The following is an 18,650-nucleotide window of genomic DNA, read 5'->3' on the forward strand; positions in this document are numbered from 1 at the left end:
TGAACAAAACATGATAATGAACCAAAGAAATTGAACTGTGAACGAATGACACCCAGATTCTGAGTCCTCCCATGTGAAATGACCGGACTGAAGGCTGTGAATCCCCTGGCCTTCAGCAGGATTCTGCTCGACAACTGAATCAAGGGAAAGATTTCATGATCTCCCTCTCCATCTCCCTCCCCACCCTCGGAATAGTCCACAGGCTCCATTGTGACTCATGCTGAAAACAATGAGCACCGTGACAACCTTGGTCCAAGTTTCACGGTCACTGGTTACAAAGAATGGGGAGCATTCTGCAGTTGCCATGGTGACCATTTGCTTTTTAGAGCTCCACTCTATTTTGCCCTTTTTTGACCACCAATGATTTGAGAATCTGCCTCCGACTGAATAGAGTGATAGTGCTGGACAGAGAATCCACACATCCTGCATTCATCCGAAATCGCTGCAGGTTCGCCATCTCGGAGGTCAGTTTTCCTTCGCATTCAGGTTTGTACTGGGTCTTGTATCTGAAACAATTAGCATTCCCCTGGGACACTCTCCCACAATAGAAATTAAGTAATTATTCTTATATGGTTGAGCTTAGATCTGAATAATGAGGGACATGTAGAGACCCCCCAAGGTCTATTGAGCCTGACACACTCAATTCTAATAGCTCCACAACACACATGTACGCGCGCACACACACAGCCCGCAACCACCTCCCACTAGAAACAGAGGGTCCTCAAGTGCAGGAATGCTTCAATCCTTACCAGCATAATTATATTGAGTCAATTAAGCTTGGCACATTTTCTGTTTCAATGTCTTTAACTCAGAGCATCATTGCCCAAAGATACTCAGCATTTGGTGAAACAGTAACAGCATTCACATATTCAGGTGAGATTTTAAATGTCTCAGGATTTGAGTGAATGAGGAGGTGGGTGGATGAGTTAATTGTATGGGTAGGTGAATAGGTGAGTGAGTGTTTGGTTGGGTTAATTATATGGGTGAGTGAGTGTGTGGTGCATGGGTGTTAGTTGGGTTAATTGTATGGTGAGTGAGTGACGGGTGGGTGAGTGAGGGTGAGTGAGTGGTGACTGGGCTGAGTAAGCAGGAGCTTGCACCAGCGAGTGAAGGGAGAGTGAGAATGGTTGGTTGGTTGGATGTGGGGAATCAGGAATATGTATGTGGGTAGCAGGGTTGAGTTGCGAGGGAACCAGGGTGTGCAGTTGGTGAGGGGGTGGAGGGTATCGTATGGATTGCAGTGCTCAGGTTGGTTACATAGGCCGATCTCTTTGTTAGATCAGGTGTAAACATTTTCATCCGACTCAAGACGCTGATCCTGAGTGCAGTATCAGAAACATTTGTGGAGGGTCCCGGGGCAACACAGATCAGAACAACAGAAGATCAAAGGACAATTTTTTTTTTAAAGTTTCCAGGACAATTTTAACATGCGTTTGACAGGTGTTTCACAGGGCGCTAACACACACTTCTCAACATTACACACAACTGCAAGCATCGGGATATTGTGTTTATCAATAATGTCATCGAGGGCAGCACCTCACTGGGAAACAGGATGGGACAGGTAGAGAGGGAATTGTCAGAGGCTACAGACAGGCTGAGAAGGATTTACCCTTGTCATAGTCACATCAATGTCATTCGAGACCTTGACGACAGGTGTTTTGGTGAGGAGTGTGGGATGCTGATTGGAAGGATTCCGACATGGAGTTCTGGGAGTGATGAGCTCAAATGTGGGAGGCGTTAGGGCCTGAGGAGAGGACATTGTGAACAGGCTCTGGCCCACGTGGGTGGGATGAAAGAGGGGAGAGGAACAAGAAAAAGGCATCTCAGAAAATTCCACCTTATGGACCAGGCCGAGGGAGGTAGCCAGCAAAACAAGTCTCAATTGTGGAGACTAAGAATTACATGAGCTGGTGGAGGGGGTTGGAAATGCTGAGGTTCTCAAATGAGGAATAGGGAGATGGAAGCAATATCATCAATGATAGCTAGACAGCTGGGAGACTCTGTGGGATCAACATGGGCGGTGGGGGCAGGAGGTGTTCAGACAGAGTGAAGAATGACAGGATTGTGCTAACTTGACTGGCAGTGAGAGGGTGAATGAGAGACTTGTGGTTGCTGCTTATGAAGAAACAGTGTGGAGTGATATGTTGAGCTGGTGTTCGCCAAGAAAGTCACAGAGGAAAGTTCCCGAAGGCCCATTTCAGGGGCAGCCAAACTGTCAGCTAAGAGCAGGAAGGTGCCAGAGTTCTGACAGATTGAGGGCAGGGGTTTGGGAATACAGGGGTAGTGGGAGGCAAGGAACAAAAGCAGGCACAGTGCTCAACAACAGGAGAAAGGAGTCTGAGAAGGACAGAGTGAAAATAGGCGAGGAAACTAACAAAGTGGAACCGCAAGGGCTGGGTTTAAATCTGGAAGAGGAGAAAGTGGAGAGACTGGTTAAGCTGCAGTTGTCAGGACGTGTAGAACGGGGAAGACAGGGAAGGCCTTGAGAGACTACACAAATTTTACAGTGGGTCAAAGTTGCTCACTACCACCTCACAATGAAGTGTATGCTGGGACAGAGATGATCTTATTTCCCAAACCAGATGGTCAACAGAGAAGATAAAATACTGAACTGAAAAGGTTAGAGTTCTTATTTAAAGCAGTAGGTTATTAACGTGCTCCATCGTTTAATTTTTCAGACTGGATCTGACATTATGAACGAATTGTGTGATTCTCTACCGCCTAAGACTGGGTAAGGTGGGAAGATCTGGTCATAATCTCTTCAGAAAGATTTTTGCCTGGTCAAGTCACAACTTAGGGAGGGAGGGGCCATTTGAGATGAGGAGGAATCTCTTCACTCTCATGAGGCATGTGAGCCTTTGGATATCTGCAGGCCAGAGAGTTACGAATGGTCAATAATTAACTGTACTCAGGACATGGATCAGTAGAGCTTTGTTTAATAAAGGGAACCATGGGCTCTGGGATGAGATGGAAAAGTGGATACAGAAGGTTAGCTGTAAGCGTATTGACTGGCAGAACAGCTGACTGTGGGAGCAAATTACTACAGATGCTGGAGTCTGTACTGAAAACAAAAAAAATGCTGGAAATCACAGCTGGTCAGGGAGCATCCCTGGAGAGACAGACAGAGAGAGAGAGAGAGCAAGCTAATGTTGCAAGTCTACATAACTGTTCATCAGAGCTGACTTGAAATGTTAGCTTGCTCTCTCTCCAAGGGTGCTGTCTGACCCGCTGTGATGTCCAGCAGTTTTTGGTTTCAGCCAACAGTAGGCATGAGGCTTACTCCTGCTCCTGTTTCTTATTTCTTGGAGTAACCATTCCTACAGAGTCTTTGTGACTAATGGGAGGAGTGAAGTTATTTAATCAGCGCAGACATGTGGAATATTTGATTCTCAAACTTCACCCAGTGGTTTCACACACTGACCACAGAGCTGGAGTCAAAGCTGGGAGGTACTTTAGGAAGAGTGCAAGAGGGACACTTTCAGTTCCTTATTAATGCAAAACATGACAGTATCTGCATTTCTACAAAACAGTGACGGTAATAAAACTGCACACAAAAAAATGGCTTACTTGAAGCTATGTGCACATTACTAGAGTCATAGAGATGTACAGCATGGAAACAGACCTTTCGTTCCAACGCATACACACTGACCAGATTTCCTCAATTAATCTAGTCTCATTTGCCAGCATTTGGCCCATATCCATCCAAACCCTTCATATTTATACACCCATCCAGATGCCTTTTAAATGTTGTAATTGTACCAGTCTCCACCACTTCCTATGGCAGCTCATTCCATACACGCACCACCCTCTACATTAAAACGTTGCCTCTTAGGTCCCTTCTAAATCTTTTCCCTCTCACCTTAAACCTAGACCCTCTAGTTCTGGACTCCCCACAACTCAGGGAAAACTCCTAGTCTACTTACCCTATCCATGCCCCTCATGATTTTATAAACCTCTATAAGGTCACCCCTCAACCTCCGACGCTCCAGGGAAAACAGCTCCAGCCTTTTAAGCCTCTCCCGATAGCTCAAATCCTCCAACCCTGGCAACATCCTTGTAAATCTTTTCTGAGCCCTTTCAAGATTGACAACATCCTTCTGATAGGAAGGAGACCAGAACTGCACACAATATTCCAAAAGTGCCCTTACCAATGTCATGTACAGCCACAACATGACCTCCCAACTCCTATACTCAATACTCTGATCAATAAAGGAAAGCACATCCAATGCCTTCTTCACTACCCTATCTGCCTGTAAAATGCAGAGAAAATCAGATATTCCCTCTGTCTGCTGTAAAAATAATTTCTTCTTGGGGATTATGTCATATTTAAGAACTATTGCCTATCTTGAAAATTTGGACATTACTCTATCTCAAAGACACATACGTATGAATTCGACAGAGTGCCAGATTTTGCTGTGGTTTCATTCCTGGGAATTGGAGTAGTTGGTCAGTAGCTTATAGGATGCTCCAACTATGTCCGAACAGATTGATTTAAAATAGGGTGAGTTATCTCAGTTGACTAACTGGCTGGCTGGTTTGTGATGCCAACAGCACAGGTTCATTCCTGTTTCGGGTAAGGTCACTGTCAAAGCCCTACTCTCTCAACTTCAACTGGAGCTATGGTGACCCCAATCCCACTCGCTAATGAAACCAATCTCACTTTGCCATGTTGAATTGGAGCAGAAGTGCTTAGTTCAGCTTTTCAAGGTCATTGGAGGTGTCCATTAGGAATGTTAAATAAAAACAGAAAGAACTGCGGACGCTGTAGATCAAAACAAAAACAGAAATTGCTGGAAAAGCTCAGCAGGTCTGGCAGAACCTGAGAGGAGAAATCAGAGTTAACGTTTTGGGTTAAGTAACCCTCCCTCAGAACCTTCCCCAGTTCACTCTGATTTCTCTCTACAGATGCTGCCAGACGTGCTGAGCTGTTCCAGTAATTACCGTTTTGATTTCCATTAAGAATATATTATGATCACAGGTGATGGAAGAACTGAACCAGTCACATCCCTGGATGGAATCTAACTTGATAGGTTTTTTTTTGCTTTTTTTTAAAAAAAGAAAAGTTAATAAAATAGCTGCCAGTCACTGAAATAGTTAGTGAAACGTGTTTAACAACAGAACAGAAGTTTATTACACAAAAGACAAAAATATTAACAAAAAGCCCAAACTACCTAGTTGTAGAAGATAGTTTAGAAAAGTTGTAATATGGAAAGCAAAGCACAATAAAGTGTCCATTATTTGGTTCACCATTCTCCAGAATTGTCATACAGAGGAAGTTTCCTCACCCCCAGGACTGGTTGATTGGTCACCTCTCTCTCCTTCCAATCAAACCTTGAAGATGGTATTTATAAGCAATCCTGTCCACTACCAGCAGTCATGTACCCCCCCAAACTGGGCAGATTACTGAAACACTTTCCCGACAGTAGCCATTTAGAGATTCAAATCCCGAGAAAGTACATCCCATCTCTCAGCTCTTGAGGATAATACTTCACTGATTTCTGACTGTTTCGTTCCTGTGGAGCATGGGGACAATTCAATGAGTCCTTTCCAACTCCACTGACAGGACTGCTTTACAAATCTGACAGCCTAAATCTTCTCAGTTCTAATGGCCTGCAGATTTCTGACCAAACTCTCCTGGTTTGCAAGTTTGACAGCTACCCATTTGCTGTGGTAAATGTATTTTATCTGACCTGTTTTATATTCCCGCAAGGAGAATATAAACTAGCTAAACTAGCTTCTGACCTCAGTCACGGCTCTTCCAAACCACCTTAAAAATTATCAGTCTCTGGGTTTTTTAAAAATAAAAATCAGCCCTCGATTATTCTGACCTGAAAATAAGCCTTCGATGTTAACCACCTCTTGTAAACCACCAACATATAAGCAAGTGTTCAGCAATACTCCAGATGGGTCTACATATATTTGCTGCCTGAGACAGAGTCAGTGTTTCAAATCCAATACAGTCAGACTTTTCTTCAGAACGTAACTCTGTTTCTCTCTCCACAGTAACAGCCAGTCTTGTTGAGTTTCTCCAGCATTCTCTGTCTTTGTTCCAGAAGGTTGCATTTCACAGCTTCCCTTTTCGTTGCTTCGTCTCCAGCACGACAGAAAACGCCGTGGAAATATGTAAAAGATGTGGGAGAGGCATGACGTTCCCAGAATTGTACAAGGTAAGAGATCAGTTATGCACACAGACCCACAAATCTGTGGTGTGGCAGGCTGCAGGAGGTTCCATGTGTTAATGGTGAATGGTGACAATTAAGTTCAGCACTTCAGTACCTGGCCAGAGAGGAATTCGTGAGCTCATACAGCATGGTCAACTCATCCATGCCAACCAAGCTTTCCCAACTAAACAGTCCCACTTGCCTGCATTTGGCCAATATCCTGCTAAACCTTTCCTATTTGTTACCTGTTCAAAGGTCTTTTCAAATGTACCTGTACTTACCACTTCCTCTGGCAGCTCATTCCACATACGAATCACTGTGTGAAATGTTACCCCTCCAGTTCCTTTCAAATTTTTCTCCCCCCTCCTTAAAAATATGTCCCTAGCTTTGAACTCCCCAAAATCTAGGAAAAAGACCTTTGCTATTCACCTTATCTATGCCACTCATGATTTTATAAACCTCTATGAAGGTCACCCCCTCAACCTCCTACACTCCAGTGAAAAATGTCCCATCCTATCCAGCCTCTCCTTATAACTCAAACCCTCCATTCTCTGCAACATCCTGGATGCCTTCTTAACCACCCTGTCTACTTGCAAAAGAACGTTCAAAGAACCATGTACCTGAAACCTTAGGTCTGTCTGTTAGACAACACTACCCAGGACCCCGCCATTACTTGTGTAAGTCCTGCCCATGTTTGTTTTACCAAAATGCAATACCCTGCATTTACCCAAATTAAACTCCTTCTCTGCCACTCAGCCCATTGGCCTAATTAAATCAAGATCCCGTTGTAGTCTTAGATAACTCTCTTCACTGCTGTCTATACCTTTATCATCAATTTTGGTGTCATCGGCAAACTTACAAACCATGCCTCCTAAATGCTCATCCAAATCATTTCTATAAGTGACAACAGTGGACCCAGCACCAATCCCTGCAGAGCACTGCTGGTCACAGTCCTCGAATCCAAAAAACAACCCTCCACCACCATCCTCTTTCTCCTACCATCAAGCCAATTTTGCATCCAATTGGTAAGCTCTCCCTTAATCCTATGTGATCAAACTTTACTAATCAGTCTACCAGGCAGAACCTCGTCAAAGGCTTTACTAAAGTTTATGTAGATATTTGCGGCTCTATCCTGATCATTCATTTTGGCTATGTCCTCAAAAAACTCAAATCAATTTTGTGAGCTATGATTTCTCACGCTCAAAGCCTTGCTAACTATCCCTGATCAGTTCTTGCCTCTCCAAATGCTTTTAAATCCTATCTCTCAGAATCCCTCCAATAACTTACCAGCACTGAGGTCAGACTCACGGGTCTGTGGTTCCCACGGCTTCTCCTTACAGACTTTCTTAAATAAAAGGCATAACATTAGCCATCCTCTAGTCCCCCAGCACCTCACTTGTGGCTGTAGATGATACAAATGTCTCTGCTGGGGGCCCCGTAATTTCTTGCCTAACTTCCCATAACATAAACTTTATCAGGTCCCGGAGACCTATCCACCTTCGTAATTTTTGAGACCCCCAGTACCACCTCTTCTGTAATGTGGACTCTTTTCAAGACATCAATATTTATTTTTCCCGAGCTCCCTAGCTTCCATGCCTTTCTCCACAGTAAATACTAGCATGAAATATTCATTTAGTGTCTCTCCCCTTTCCTGTGGTTCCACATAGAGATGACCTCGTTGATCCTTAAGGGGCTGTATTGTCTCCCTAGTTACTGTTTTGTTTTTAATGTACTTGAAGAATCTGTTTGGATTGTCCATAACCTTACCTGTCAAGGAGATCTCTTATCCCCCTTTTGCCCTCCTGATTTCCCTCACGATATGCCCCTACACCTCTTATACTCTTTAAAAATTCTCAAAATTTGAATGAGGAAAATCAGAAAAAAATACAAGATAACCAACATTAGCAAGAGAACAATATGATAAGACTGTGCCACCCAGTTAAAAAGAGACAGGGTTTTATTTTTCCAAGTGTCACAAGATTTGGAACTCTCCTGGAAAAGTGATGGGAGCAGAGTTGTTAAATATTTTTAGGACAGAGGTGGATAGGTGCTCTAGTACTTGTCTTAAATAAACAGAATGATGGCAATATTTGTCTTAATATCCCTGTAAAAATGTCTAATCAGTCAAGCCCAGGTTATTTGGAAGTGTTGCTGAGACTGAGGTCAAAATGGAGCTTCACTTTTTGAGTTCAGGCCCTCTGTGCGTTACATTGATGAAACATGGTCAGTTTGAACCGATGTTTTAAGTCAGCAGATACACAACAATGTTCATTTTACACAGAAAGGGGAAGCAATCGTCATTGCACCAGGATATGAGTTATCACGTACTAAAAGTAACATTGCTGTCCACCTGTGTGATGAATTCTTCAATCGGATTCAATCTCCGAAGCCACTTGTTTCAAGGTAACCTCACTATAAATTATTGAACTTCTTATTGTGGAAGGAGATGGGGAGAAAGAGAGTAAGTTGTGGGGTTTGATTTGTAACATGCATTGAAAAATATATGCAAACTGTTGTGCTGCGAAATAGCTCAATCTAGGCTATCTTCAAACAACTGCATCTCTTAAGCAATTCATTTCCTACAGCTTGCTTTGCCTTGTGGTATATAGCCTGTTCTAGTCTCCTGTACTGTACTCCTTGCTGTACCTGTCGCGGTCTCCCTGTTCCTACTCCTTGCTTTACCTGTCACAGTCTCTCTGTACTGTACACCTTGCTGTACCTGTCCTGGTCTCCCTGTACTGTACACCTTGCTGTACCTATCCCAGACTCCCTGTACTGTACACCTTGTTGTACCTGTCCCAGTCTCCCTGTACTGTACACCTTGTTGTACCTGTCCCAGTCTCCCTGTACTGTACACCTTACTGTACCTGTCCCAGTCTCCCTTTGTTTGCTTTATGTTTCCATCTCCATTTGCTTGCTATATCTGTCTAAGCTCTGCACTTGCACTTACTAATTATTGGAGTTCAATTCATACGATGTGTTAACTTGCCCTGTCTTAAGCAGGCTATGTTTCATTCATCGTGTTTTAAATGATGGTCTTTAAGGTTCTGTGAAGAGGATCCAGAGTGTCTCTGGTTTCTGTAGCTGGTGGTTTGATGTTATTTCCATTGCAGAATCTCGATATTGCAGAGGATTAGAGTTTATAACTAGTACTCTAGATTTACTTTCCACCATTAATTCTTTGTTTTTGAATTAACTTTTCAGGCCTCCATCTGAAAGCCAGACGTGAGTGTTTGTATGGAGAACAACTCTGACTCAACAAATTAAATTCCGTTAATCAATCTCCTCTTCCACCAGATTCTGAAATTATTTTAAAAAGATGTCTATAGTTTTGGGTATGAAATTGACTTGTGAGTCAAAGGCTGATAAGGAGGAGGGAATAAATATTTTTCTCACTGGACAGAAGAATGCAATGGGTTTCCCAAAGATTGGTATTAATACAAATGCTTTGCTTATAAATGATCTTGCTTTCTGTATATAGAGTACAGTTTCAAAATTCCTGAATAATTCAGAACATCACAGTACAGGAATTAAGTTGTAATAGTAGTGGATATTAGGAGGACATAGAGAGATTGATGACCTGGGCAATAAATGGCAAATGCCAATATATGTGTGTAACTAGAGCAGTGATATAGAATCACAGGATCCATACAGAGAGGGAAAAGACCATTCAGCCCATTGAATCCACACCGACCCTCCAAAGCGCATCTCACCCAGATCCATTCCCCTACCTTATACCCATGCATTTCTCACAGCTAATCCACCCAACCTACACATCCCTGGATACTATGGGACAACTTATCATGGCCAGTTCACTTAACCTGCACATTTTTGGACTGTGGGAAGGAACCAGAGAACCTGGAGGAAACCCACACAAACACGGGGAGAATGTGCAAACTCCACACATACAGTTGCCTGAGGCAAGAATCGAACCTGGGCCCCTGACACTGACAGGGAGCGGTACTAGCCACTGTACCATTAAGAAGAGCAGTATAATCAAACTGCTCCTATTTTCAGAGGAATGTAGGAATAGAGGCTCCTGGGATTGGGATGGGGACTGCTGTGTATTCCCAAATCTTTGACAGTGGCAGACCACATGATTACAAAAGCACACAGATCACTAAGTGTTTTAAAGGGCTTTTAAGAATAAAAACAAGGAAGTCACACTAAACTTAAATAAGCGTCTGATGGATCTCAGCCCAGTTGTGGTCCTGGCACATTAGGAAGCATGTCATGGATTTGGAGAGTTAAGAGTTTTTTCCCCTCTGGCAAGTGGATCAGACTGTTCAGATATAAAATAATTTGCAAAGAATTAGTGGAGAAACAAGAAGAAACTTCCTGACAGAGTTAATAAGACCTGGAATGCAAGAGCTGAAATGGATATAGAAACAGACTCCACAGGAATGTTTGAAAGGTAACTAGTTAAGTACCTGGAGAAGGCTAATTTGATAATTTATAAAGAAGCTGGAGTGAGCAACTAAGTTGGCTAGCTCTTTCAAAATGTCATTCTAGTTATGATGAATTGAATGACCTCCTTACGACTCACAAAGCGATCAACAATTCAACTACTCCAATGATAGCCAGTTCGACCTCACCATCCTTTCTGTCGATCTCTCCCCTTTCTCTGGGTTAGCTAACATCCAGCCCTCCATGCCAACTTAACTACCTAGGCCCTGAATTCTTGAATTCCTTCTTTCAACCTCTAGCCTCATCTCCTAATTTTAAGACAGTCTTTAACTCCTCCCTATTTGACCGAACCATTCCAAGATCTCCTTCTACTGCTCAGTTTATTTTTTGAACCTGATTCTGCAGCTATGAAACATCTCGAGTTGTTTTACTACTGGAAGAGAGTTATACCACAATGAGATTCTATTAACAATTGGTAAAGAACAAGCCAACTTTGCTTCCAGCAATGAGTTGAGGCCCATTTCAGCTGCACTCAGCTTCCTCAGTGTAGACCAAGGACTAAATGATGCCCGAGCCAACTTGTTGCATTGTTTCTCTCTCTCTTTCTCTCAGGTTTTCATTCACTTCATGCCCTGAGCCATTGACCTCCAACAGGTCAATTAGTCCACATTTTCTTGGCACTACACTGTGTACGTTGTGGTCAAAGTGGGATCCACCTGAACAGTGCCTTAATGTGGTTGAGGGCTTTTGTCCCTCTCTTATGTGTAGCTCAGATTCTACTTGGACCTAAAATTTCTGATTAAACTGCCTTGAAATCCGCAGCCTTGATTAAATATACGAATCTTGTACTTTCCAGGGAGCAGCTGGTCACCGACCTGCAGACGCAGATCACCGAGCTGGTGAACTTACTGGAACAGGAAAGTCTCAAGCAAATGAGCATTGTAAAGAGGGTGAGTTAAAGAGGTCCTCCACCTCGATGTGAACATAAGGACCAGACTCCGCTGTGCCTCAGTTCAGAGGCAAGGATGGCAGTGCTGAAGCATGAAATACTCACCATGTTATACAGACTCTATGGACTGTAATGTAATTGTTTAAAGGGATTTTGTCAATTGGTAAAAGTAAGAGTCAGTCTTTTCTAGAGAAGGGATAAGAGCCAGATCCACTTAACTATGGATGGACGAGCGTTTGACCCACTTCCGATTTAGGATTTCCATTTCCATATTCTGGGCAGTCCTAGGAAGTAGAGGATAGATCTCCACATTTGAATGCTTGTTTGACATGGAGTGGGATAATTTCTTGTGGGCAAAGGCTCTCATAACATGGATTGGGAATCCTCAATCCATACGGGGCTAATTACTCTCTGTCGACAAAGTAATTTTAGCTAAAGTCTGCAAAGGACCATGGGCATTTCTCTCCAAGCTGGAGGAGTACCACTCCACATCAGGCATGGAACAAGGAGAGGAAGCCAGCCTCCATGAGCTGCCACAGCCAGTTTGAGAATTGGACCTGCTCGTGGCATCATTCTGTATTACAATCTAGTCATCTAGCCAACATAGCTAATTGACACATGGAAGGTCAATCACCAGTGTAGCTTGTCAGACTATTAACCAGTCTGTAAATCCTTCCACTGCTTCATTCTCCTCTTCAGGTGTGTGGAGGTATGGAAATTAAGTATTACTTAACAGTATCTCCGCTGTTAACTCTACCAAGGTGTCATAATGAAGGATAATCTGTTGCAATTATTTGATACCCATTTGCCATCCTGATCAAATTGGTACAAAATCTGAGAGAAACACAATGGTTAGAACATGAAATTCACTACCACAGACTGAGGTGAACAGCAATGATACCTGTAAGGGAAGCTAAGTATGTACACAAGGGTAAAAGGAACACATGGTTACCTCTCCAGTCTGGAAACCTATTGTTCAGAAGCACTAGTTGCCAGTGTATGTTTTGAGCAGCCACTTTCTTTTATGCCCTTCCAACCATTTGTGAAATAAAGCAACACATGAAATCTTCTGTTGCCCCAATATCATGTGGGCATTAGTGAATGACTAATTCAATTCTGTAAAGCCAAAAATTCCAAAATCCAGTTGATTGGTCCCAAAGACTCCAAACTGGAGATGTTACAGCCTATAAGGATATGCTGATAATCATCTGTATTACCATCATTCAATTTGCCTCCATCAACACCCTGGAAAACACTATTGATTGGAAACCTAACCAAGCTAATCCCGTAAATATTGTACCTGTATGAACAGGTCAAATACTGTGTATTCTGTGGTAAGTACCTCACTCCCTGCCAAAGCCTTTTCACCATCTCCAAAGTCTCAAGCATAAGAGAATACTTTCCATCTTTCTCACTGAGCACTAAACACAAAAAGAAGCTTGGCACATTCTAAGACACAGCAGCTCAAGAGATTGGCATCACCTCCATCATTGGCACACCATGGCTGGGTACATACCAGCTACCAAATAAACCTGAGCAACTCAACAGAACCGTCCAAACCCATGATCTCTACCACCAATAAGAATAAGGCCAGTGGGCAACATTTTAGCACCATCATCTGGAAGTTCCCTTCAAGTGACACACCACAATGACCTGGACTACGTGATCATTTCTTCATTGTCACAGGGTCAAACTTATCCGCACAGATTACATGGTCTAAGGATGCATTGACAGGGTGGGATGATGTTGGGTTGGGGAACTGGCCTGCAGTATAAATCTCAGCATAGGCCAGTCAGGCTGAATGGGCTGTTTATGTGCTGAAAATTGTATATAATGAACATCAGCATATAATTCATGTTGGATTGGTACTGAAGCAGTTAAGCTTCCAGTACACTGAAACATAGTTACTTACTGCAGAATGTACATCAAAACCCATCTGTGGAGTTAAATGATTTCTATGGGTCACGTATGTGCTACATGACTTGGTAGCAGCACTATAGTCTGGGTCCTCACCCATTTGACCATCCCCTGGCCCTGATTGGAATAGCATATGTGAGTAAAGACAATATCAGACCAAGGGAGGTGACACCAGCCATTTTAGGAGAGTAAGTGAACTGGTGGGTTAGAACTCAGGAAAGAACAAACAGCCTAGTCTTTTCTACAGAAAGCTGACTGAATAGAGACCTTTAGAATTATGCAGGAGTTTGGTTTAATTAACCTGTGCAGATGTGTTATAACACACCTCTGAAACAGTGGAACTTGAGCCCAGAGGCAGGGAGAAGTTTGGTAGAGCACATATAGAGATGTTTCCAGATGTGCGAAATCCGTAGTAGGTGGCAATAAATTTAATACTTAACAATCAACTCCAATAAAGAACTCAGTTGGTAGTTGAAATGTGGGACTCAGGAGTAGTGCAGGTGAATAGCAAAATTTCCTGTAAAGGGAAACTAGATCAACAGGTGAAGGAGAAATGAACTGAAAAAAGTGCTAACAGGCTGTGATGAAGTAGATGCAGATGGAACTTTACATGGAACAGAAACAGTGGAATAGACCTGATCAGCTGAGTGGTCTGTACGTTCATTGTAATTCCATATCACTTTGAATCCCTATTTTCCCATATAACTCAATTTGTTCCTACCCAGAGAGTCATTTAGATTTATTCCAAAAGCCATCTCTCAAATTTTTCTTGCTGTAATTAATCAAAAATGAATATGAAACCACTTGTTGAAGCATTGTGTAGCGTGCTGCGTGAATGCGGGAGAAACATGAAGTATTCAACAAGTTAATGCATATTCAGTTTCAGGCCGAGAATAAAGAAGCCAGCTTGATGATGCAGAAAAAACACGAGGAGGATTTGAGGTAAGACCATTAACTGCATACAGTGAGGTTGTGATGCTGATTTTAAACATGCTTCAGCAATGCAATCAAGACTTACAGTTGTGTAGTTATACCGTATATGGGAAATAGGAAATAGAACATAACAGCGCAGTACAACATGAGAGCCCTTCAGCTCTCAAAGTTGCACTGCCCTGTGAAACCAATCTGAAGCCCATCTAACGTATACTATTCCATTCTCATCTATATGCCTATCCAATGACCATTTAAATGCCTGCAAAGTTGGTGAGTCTACAACTGTTGCAGGCACTGCATTCCACGTCCCTACTACTCTGAGTAAAGAAACTACCTTTGACATCTGTCCTATATCTTTCAACCCTCAATTTGAAGCTATGCCCCCTCATGCTAGCCACCACCATCCTAGGAAAATGGCTCTCACTGTCCACCCGATCTAACCCTCTGATGACCTTATATGTCTCAATTAAGTTACCTCTCAACCTTCTTCTCTTGCGTTATATCTAACCTAGAAGCATTAAGGTTGAAATAAAAGGTGATTTGGCTGGTCCATTATTCAGTGAGATCTGTGCTGCATTTACTGGATTGTCCACTCCACTGCATACACTCTTGAAGACGACTGAATAATGGTGGCAGAAGCTGGAGTTGTCTTTCTAGGCTGAAGTGTGACTTGCCTTGGTGAATTGGGACAATCCCAGCAAGCAAAACACATCCAGGTTTCTGACTCAGTGGTGGGGAGATGGGTAGAAAGGAGTCAATTCTTCCTAATGCAGGTTTACTTTAATTTCAGAAAGATTTTGGAGATGCATGCTCTCGAAATCGAGGAGATGCAGAACAACTTTGCTGAGATCCTGGAGGCAGAGACAGGGAAAGCAAAGAAGAAATATCGTACGTCCAATCCAACAATACAGGAGTGGATCCATTTAGAATCCCTTCAATTCTGGTCTTTAAATCTCTTTCAAAGTTAATGAAAAATACATATGGACAAATTAGCCTTAATCATAAAAAGGGTGTTGTTGATCCTAATTTGAAACCCCGTCCTCTGGTAATTTTATTTGCTCTTTTAGTTTTCGTCAGTTGTATTTCAGAATGTCATGTGCTCCTACTTGGATGACTGAGCTTTCCATTAGAGTTTCTTGGTAGGATTTGAGTGTACTCTGTGTGGATTGAGGGATATAGTATCACTGATTGTTCCTCACTGTTGACTCCAGCTCTGCAATTAAGCCTGCCTCCTTAGCAGGGCAGTACAGTTTCTATTTATGCCACAAAGTGTTTGTATGCATTTTCGTGAGAAGCTTTAGTTAACACCCTCGACCATCCACATTACTGTGTGATATTATCATGAGTAAAGTCATGATATGAAATAAAAAAACACATTGCAGTGGAATTTGTTCATTAATTCAGTTAGTCATTGCCTCATGGCTATGCTTTCTGTATCTGTTTTATGGTACATGGAAGAACCAGTACTGGACTGGCCTATGGTTCATTCCAGAACTAGACTGATTTGCTCTGTGACCTCGAGTGAAAGAAGATCTTCTCTCCTTTTGTTCCGTAGATGAGCTGAAGGATCAGTTTCAAAGTTTACAGGCTGCATTTATATCCTTTAAGGTAAACTGTTAAGTTCTGTTAACATGTATTAACAAATAATAATATGCTGTAAGCATGGTCCTTTCATATGTCCATGACAAGTCGGGAGCTGATATGCAGACAATCTCTATAGCTCCAGCTGCAGTACAAACACTTTATGCACATTACCAAAAAATGTCTCGACTAAATTGTGGATTAAGACCTCAAACCCCAAAAATGAGGAAGTTATTGCTTGGTTCCAGCGACTTGCATTTGCTATAAATTAATAAATAACATACAATATTTAAATTGATATAGAGTCCTCCCATGTTAAAATGTCTCTGTGCTGAGGGCAACCAATTACCTTTGGAGTGCAGTATAAGGACTAGGAGCAGGAGTGGATCATTCATTATATATCTAAGTATAGCTTCCTTGCCAACTCACGATAGCAACATTTTTTCCTAACGTTGCACTCACCGTCCACATGTCCCCTGCCTGCTTCTTCCCATGAAACAAATAACACAGCCCCTTTGAAGAAGGAAAAGTTTTGAGATGGAGTAGGGCTGAAGTTCTAATGCAGCCTTTTTCTCTCTCACACAAGCCCTAGGAAGGTGACTTAAATCTTGGCTTAATAACCTTCAAATTCCTGCATGATCCCTCTACTATCTAATACTAAGCATCCTGCAGTTTTCACTTCTCTCCATGTTAGAGTCCTCCTCCTTTCACTGCCACTGTCCTGCTTAGTTCCCTCCAACATCAGCACTTTAAAGCTTGTTTCCTCTAATGTGCTTTGCATTTTCCAACCAACTTTCCCCTTTTGTTTAGTATCCACTATTCTGCAATTTTCAATATAAAGTGCTAAATGATGTGCCACCACATATAAAGTGGCATAGAGCTGCAAGTTAGTGCTAAATTGCTTATTTCACTAAGTATCAGTATTCTACATCACCACTTACTAAATCATTTCAACAGAATATGAATGGGAGGAACAAGTCATACCAATAATTGAAATATTTCCCTTTTATGGGTGAGGTCTACATGTATAGTGATCATTGTGTGGAACAGTCTTTGGGCCAGAGGGTCTCTGCCTGTTAAATTTATGCTGCCACCATCATACTTAAAAAAAACAAGTTTTTAGGTGATAGCAGCTAATCCACTGTATATTAACACATTAAACTGAGACAACATAAGGCCAGAAATGGGAAGGTTTGCTGATGATCACAGTGTTCAGCTCCATTCACAATTCCTCAGATACTGAGGAAGCAGACCATACCCATATGCAGAAAGACCTGGACAATATCTAACTTTAGAATTATAAATAAGAAAGTGCCATGCAATTATTATCTTCTATTGAGTGGCACCACCATTATTTAATTTCCTAGCATCAATAATCCTGCTAGCTATCATATACTAGAAACAGCCAGAACCCAGTCACATATAATCTGTTTTGTGCGCTAATCAAAAATTACAGCAAGTAACTCATCTTCTGTCTCCCAAAACTGTTACAATATGCAATGAACCCCTCTGTTAAATAAACCAAACACCTAGAAAAGCTCACCTTGCCTCATAACTTGTTAAAATATGAGTGACAGAGAACTCCCAATTCCACTATTTAAAGAAAATAATATCAATGTATTCTTTAACTCTAAAAATGAACTTTGAACAACATTTCACAACTCTAAGCCACCCTTTCTCTTACTGCTTATTATCTGCCTCCAACTCTATAATAATATGCTGTTCCAATAAAACATCAACTTAATTTCAAAACCATACAGTAGTTGTCATCTCCAGTGTCTGTCTTCTTCTGGCTGAAGATCTCCCTGGGTCATTGTCCTGCTTTGTACTGTGAATATGTTTCATACGAAAAGGTACCTTTGGTAGAGTTTGTTTCAAATGGCAGTTACTCTGTCTGACTTTCAAAATGACTGCCTTTTTTATACCCCAACATTGGATTATCTCATTGGTTCAATGTTGGCAAAAACAACAAATTCAAACTTGATTGGTTTTAGTATCCTGGGGCATAATTTAAACTGACTGGTTAAATTCAAATTGTCAAAACTGCAACAAACACAAGTAACTATTTCATAGCCAAATGTTACATATTTTCAATTTTCCAGTGCACTCAGGTGCTTGTAAGCTCTGAGTGCAAAATAGCATTGACTCTCAAAGGTACAGTACACATCTTCAACTTCATAACAAAACATTTCCACCATCACAAAGGCCCAAGTCTCACATGCTAAAGGAATGCTTTCCACCTTCCAAGATGAGCGCAGCTCCAAAACTCAAAAGAAGCTTAGCACCTTCCAGAACACATTTCTTCACTGTCACAAAGCCTGAATCCTGGAATTCACTAGTTAACTGCATAGAAATTTAGAGCTTAGGAACTGCTCCACTATTCAATGAGGTCAGGTTGATCCAATTATGGTCTTAGTTACACTTTCTTGTCTGTGCTCCATTACCTCTAACACGTTTGCCTATCAAAACCACCCTTCAATATATTCAATAAACCAATATCCCCTGCTTTCTAGGGAACAGCATTCTTTTCAGAATGTACTTTCATATTGTGGAATCCAATTGTTCTAAACCATAAGATTGCAACACCTTCAAGCACAATTAGAAAAGGCAAGCTTTGTCATTGATCATATTAATTAATAATTTTTAAGAAAAGCCCATTCAGCCTCTCAAGCCCATTCCTTGATTCACTAACAGCACTTAAA

At 41.8% G+C, this 18,650-nt stretch overlaps 1 protein-coding gene across 10 annotated transcripts in view; it reads left to right on the forward strand.

The window, feature by feature from the left end:
* Positions 1-321: 321 nt before the first annotated feature.
* Positions 322-18,650, forward strand: part of LOC122551414 (flagellum-associated coiled-coil domain-containing protein 1-like) — a 36,587-nt gene continuing 18,258 nt past the window's right edge. The window contains exons 1-9 of one of the 10 annotated variants that reach the window (XM_087988605.1): positions 322-464; positions 2,679-2,731; positions 6,098-6,167; positions 8,443-8,564; positions 9,366-9,386; positions 11,425-11,518; positions 14,321-14,376; positions 15,158-15,255; positions 15,923-15,975. In XM_087988605.1, coding sequence (XP_087844731.1) covers positions 2,694-2,731; positions 6,098-6,167; positions 8,443-8,564; positions 9,366-9,386; positions 11,425-11,518; positions 14,321-14,376; positions 15,158-15,255; positions 15,923-15,975 — 552 coding nt within the window. In that variant the 5' untranslated portion in view covers positions 322-464; positions 2,679-2,693. Of the gene's footprint in view, positions 487-767; positions 874-2,678; positions 2,732-6,003; positions 6,168-8,442; positions 8,565-9,365; positions 9,387-11,424; positions 11,519-14,314; positions 14,377-15,157; positions 15,256-15,922; positions 15,976-18,650 lie in introns of those variants that run through there. The other 9 variants (XM_087988607.1, XM_087988611.1, XM_087988608.1 and 6 more) reach the window with 9 other exon arrangements.

This window comes from Chiloscyllium plagiosum, unplaced genomic scaffold, assembly GCF_037043375.1.
Source record: "Chiloscyllium plagiosum isolate Xiang-an unplaced genomic scaffold, Cpla_swu_hap1 HiC_scaffold_7, whole genome shotgun sequence".
Classification (NCBI taxonomy): Eukaryota; Metazoa; Chordata; class Chondrichthyes; order Orectolobiformes; family Hemiscylliidae; genus Chiloscyllium; species Chiloscyllium plagiosum.